Source organism: Corylus avellana, chromosome ca8 (genome assembly GCF_901000735.1).
Source record: "Corylus avellana chromosome ca8, CavTom2PMs-1.0".
Lineage (NCBI taxonomy): Eukaryota > Viridiplantae > Streptophyta > Magnoliopsida > Fagales > Betulaceae > Corylus > Corylus avellana.
In genome coordinates, this window is record NC_081548.1 from 19361906 (window position 1) to 19366619 (window position 4714).

Genomic DNA, 4714 nt, shown 5'->3' on the forward strand with positions numbered 1-4714 from the left:
ATATATTCAACCTCGTCGTCAACCCCCTCTCCGCCTCCTTCCGGCATCGTTGTTTCAGGTGCCGCTGTTGACATGGCCGATGTCGTCGAAGAAGAAGAGGAAGATGAAGGGCAGAATCAGGTGTACTCGGATGCGGCCGCTTCCTTGGTGTACTCGAACCCAAGGGTCACAAGGCCAAAGAACCTTTTTTTTTTTTTTTTTTTTAATTTGAAATTAAGGGTAAATTTGGAATTTTATTAAAAAGTCATCGGTATAAACGTCATTGTCAACCTTTTAACATTTACAATCTGACGAAAGGGTTCAAATTAACTGCAATTAAAAATTCAGGGGTTCAAATTGAGTGGTTTTGAAATTCGGGAGCTCATCAAATCACGTGGTAATTCAATGGTTTAAAGTGAAGTTACCCCTAAACAAAAACAAAAACAAAATTTAAAATTTAAAATTAAAAAAAAATAGATACACTGCTTAAGCTAAAAAACTTATGAGAATAACTTCAGTTCGATCATGTCAAAAAAGGGGAGTTTTTTGCCCACCAATAAAAAGATGCCAAATTAGCTTGGAGCAAGAAAATAAAATGAGATCAAAGCACTTGATTTTATCCCCTCACAGCCTTGCAGCCACCCTGTCTCTGCCATCTGCCGCCAGAGTCACCGTTGCCTCTCACCATCAGCCACGTGGGGTGGCCCAGACTTTGCTGAGGTGGCTCGCCGGCCAACCCCCAACAACATCTAAGGGTGGCTCGCTGGTGCCTCTCACTGTCAGCCACGTGGGGTGGTCCAGAATTTGCTGGGGTGGCTCACCGACCACCCCCCAAAAACATCTGGGGGTGGCGCGGGCCACCCCATAGCCAAGGGTGGCTCGCCACAACCTCTCACCGTCACTGCCTCTCACTGTCAGCCACATGGGGCGACTGGCGAGCCACCCCCAGGCCATGGAGGTGGCCTATGCGGCCACCCCATTAGCCATGGGGTGGCCGCTCCTCCTCCCTTTATACCTTCCAATTTTTTTATTTTGTCTAAAAATAATTAATTAATATTTAAATCAATAATCAGGTGTAGTTGTGTTTATTTTGAAAACTTAAGTTTGGTAAAATTAGGTTAGGTGGCATCTTATTATTGGTGGCAAAAAAAACCCCTTTTTGCCATGACGAACAACAGCAGCCTGCAGCTCTCAAAACTTATAGGCCCTGTTTGTCAATGGCCCTGGAACGGTACTATTCCAGGGCCGGTACTGTAGCCTTTTTTTGGGAATAAGTGTTTGAATGGTTTTAGTGAAAATGTTTTGTGGGAAAAAGTGAAAAAATATATTTTATATGAAAAAATGTAAAAAATTTGTTTTGTAGTGATTTTTTTATTTAAATAATACTAATAAAAATGATTGATGTGGTATAAAAAGTAGAGATGTTGGGATTAATTTTGAAGTGAAAAGTTTTTTTTTGGGGATTGAGGGAGGCCTTGGAACAGTACCATTCCAGGGCCATTGGCAAACAAGGCCATAGTGTGTCTGAAGTTGGAAAACCAAATCGGTCCTGGGGTACGAGAATATTTGGCGGAATACTTAAAAGAGAAAGTGATGGATAGATTGTTGAGGAAGGGTCAAGTCCTTTATTTAGTTTAAAGCATCGAGGTATGTAAGTACAACTAAATTGATTCCTATTTTTAAAAGGAGAAATTACGTTTCGTCGGTTTGGTAAAGGGTTTTGGGGTTTTAGTGGTTTGATACTGTAGCAAAAATTGATTGATATATATATATATAAAATAAAAAATAAAAAATAAAAAAAGTAAGAATGTTTGGTAAGAAAAAATGAAAATTTTTTGTTTTGTAGTGATTTTTTTTATTAAAATAGTAATAAAAAGTGATTGATATGATGTAAAAAATAAGAGAATGTTGAAAAAATAAAAAAAGTGAGATGGATAGTATTGAAACGAAATTGTTTACCAAAATTTTTAAGCCTTAATTTAAAAAAATAAAAAAATAAAAAAAATTGAAAACCAAGGGCGGCCATGTCTCCCTTGGTCTACACATGGGCTCGTCCCTGATACCGTACCAAACTTTAAATAGTAACAATAGACCCCTTCAAATTATAACTCCACACCTTCAGTTTGCTACATTCGTTAGCATTTTATTAACTATGATGGAAAATGTGTTACATGACCTACTTGTGACTAAAATTGTCAATTATACCCCCTATTATATGTGCGGAAATATATGTGCCCCTTAGAATTTTTTATTTTTTATTTTTTATTTAAAAAAAAGCCTCCCCTCGCCATTGGCTATAGGTCTCTCTCCAGTCTCCCCTTCAAATTTTCATGGCCATGGCACTCCTTTTTTGTTAGTAAAGCTTTGGACTGGAATCGCTACATGAAGTGGCAACTGTCTCAACAGTTAGAAACATATTTTTTTGAAATTTATGTTGAAGTATAACTATTTGTAAAAAGATTGTTTAGCTAGAAACGTGTTCAAATATAACTATTACCAAAGATTTTATGAATTGTTCACAAAATAAAATACGAGAAATTGTAGGGTACATGCATGACTACTAGTAGGATTTAACGGGCTCAGAGATTAGCTTGGGAAATGAAATAAAACTACTACGCGTGACTCATCACCCCGATGTTTTCATTGTGAATGCACTTTTTAATTAAATTAATTATGTGAGATTCATTATTTAATCAGCTTCTCAATTTAAAATTACACTGCAGCCACAAGAATTTAGTAGTTCAACAAATTTACAAAAATATTTCAAGAATTTTTTTTTTTTTAATTTTTTTTTTTTTAAAATGTTTTGGTATCCTTAATGAATAGTGTATTTAATCTCTTATATAAAGATTTCATTATTTTTTATTGGTTTAATAAAAGCAGGAAATTTTCACTAATAAATAAGCAAAAACTTCACTTACCGCTCATGATTTTTCATCACTTTTATAATCATATCGTTAAACTTTAAAAAGTATCAATTTAAGGTTACCATATTTCAGAAGTTTGCAATATCGACCATCTTGTCAAAATTCAGCTCGATGAGTAACATCTCCAAAATACTCTTAAGATGTTTATAAAATTACAAAAAAACATTGAATTTAGAGATGGTGTTTTGTAAATCTCACTTATTCCATTAAGATTTAACGTTGAATTTGGATGGAAGTGTTGGCAATGCAAATTTCTAAAAAATCGTAACCCTAAATTTACACTTTTATATATTTAAGGATATAATTAAAAAATGATGAAAGATTAGAAATAGTAAATAAAGTTTTTCCAATAACAAAAAAAAAAAAAAAAACAAACAAACAAACAAACAAACAAAATTTTGGTTATATATATAAACTATTAACAAAAAAGTATCACAATATAATGTTTTCTTCTTTATTTTTATCTTAGAAATCGTACGGTGAACTAGAGATCTCCCACCAGCTCATTATATATTTCGAATCAAAAATTTCTCGTTACTGTTAGAGATGGAAGATGAAAAATGTGACTCCAGCCAGTTTGAAGATGGCGGCTACCAATGGTGCATCTTGAGGACCCCCATCTCCTTTCAGCTGTTGTTCAAGGTACCTTCGCCCAAAACTTTTAGTTTTAATTTATAGTATACTCTTTTTTTCTTTTCTTCTTTTTTTACTCCATGAATATTAGATTGGAGCTTAAGTTTAAAGCCCTGCTTGCAATTTGTCCATCTAGAGATACCTTGCTAATATATCAATGTCGGGATTTGATATGTGAGTTTACAATTGCTTGTGAACCTCAACAACTCAGATGCAAATGGAAGAGTAAGACGCTTTCATAATTTGAAAGACTAAATGGGGATTTGCCCAATTGCTTTTCCATGATACTCTTAATGATTCATCAAATGATTATTTTGTTAATGACACATGTGTCTTTAGGGTGGAAGGTTTTGTTATTAAAGCTACTGGTAAAGGAGAGTGTTTGTCGATGATAAATGAGCTTCAACATAATTATTTCACTTGGAAGATTGACAACTTTACTGACTTGAAAGATGAGGATTATTGCTCTGAGCAATTCACTGTTGAAGGACGAAGATGGTATGATTAGCATTTTGCTAGCTCTTCTATATCAGTTTTAAATAGGTTTACTTATTTTGTTAGCTCATGGCCTTTATCTTTATATATATCTCCGATATAGGAAGTTGAAACTCTATCCGAAGGGAAGTAGAACAGGATCAGGCACATGGTTGTCTCTCTATCTCAGCTTAGATGATTCAGAAACTCTTCCTCCCAACCGAAAATTGTACGCAAAATACAAGTTGCGTATAAGGGACCAAATCAATAGCAATCATCTTGAAGAGACAAGTCTGTGCTCTTGACTTCACAACAATATGCTCGTAACCTTCATTTCTTTTTTACCGGAACAGAAGAAAATTGTCTTTGTTAGAACACAAGATAATCTGGGACTCTCACATTCAAAACCTGTAGATAATTCCAAGTAGTTATTATTTGTAATTAGGTTTCATTATCATCTCTTATCTCTGTATATTTGAATTTCATCTCTTATCTATTCTCTTCAATAGTTATCTCTTCATCTTTGTATATCTAAGTTTCATTGTAACAAGGACTCTTGTATGATTATATATATCAATACAAACCACCAAGAGTGGTATGCAATTCAAAGCAATTCAAGTAGAGTTTATTTAGAGTTCGTTTATGGTATCAGAGCATAAACAGACTAACGTCTAGCTCAATGACAGAGGCCAAAATTTCTT

At 34.4% G+C, this 4714-nt stretch overlaps 1 protein-coding gene across 1 annotated transcript; it reads left to right on the forward strand.

The window, feature by feature from the left end:
• Positions 1-72: 72 nt before the first annotated feature.
• On the forward strand, positions 73-4318 carry LOC132190993 (MATH domain and coiled-coil domain-containing protein At3g58370-like). Its single transcript, XM_059606016.1, has 3 exons — positions 73-149; positions 3879-4037; positions 4138-4318. The coding sequence occupies exons 1-3, from the start codon at positions 73-75 to the stop codon at positions 4316-4318; spliced, it is 417 nt and encodes a 138-aa protein (XP_059461999.1).
• The last annotated feature ends 396 nt before the right edge of the window (positions 4319-4714 follow it).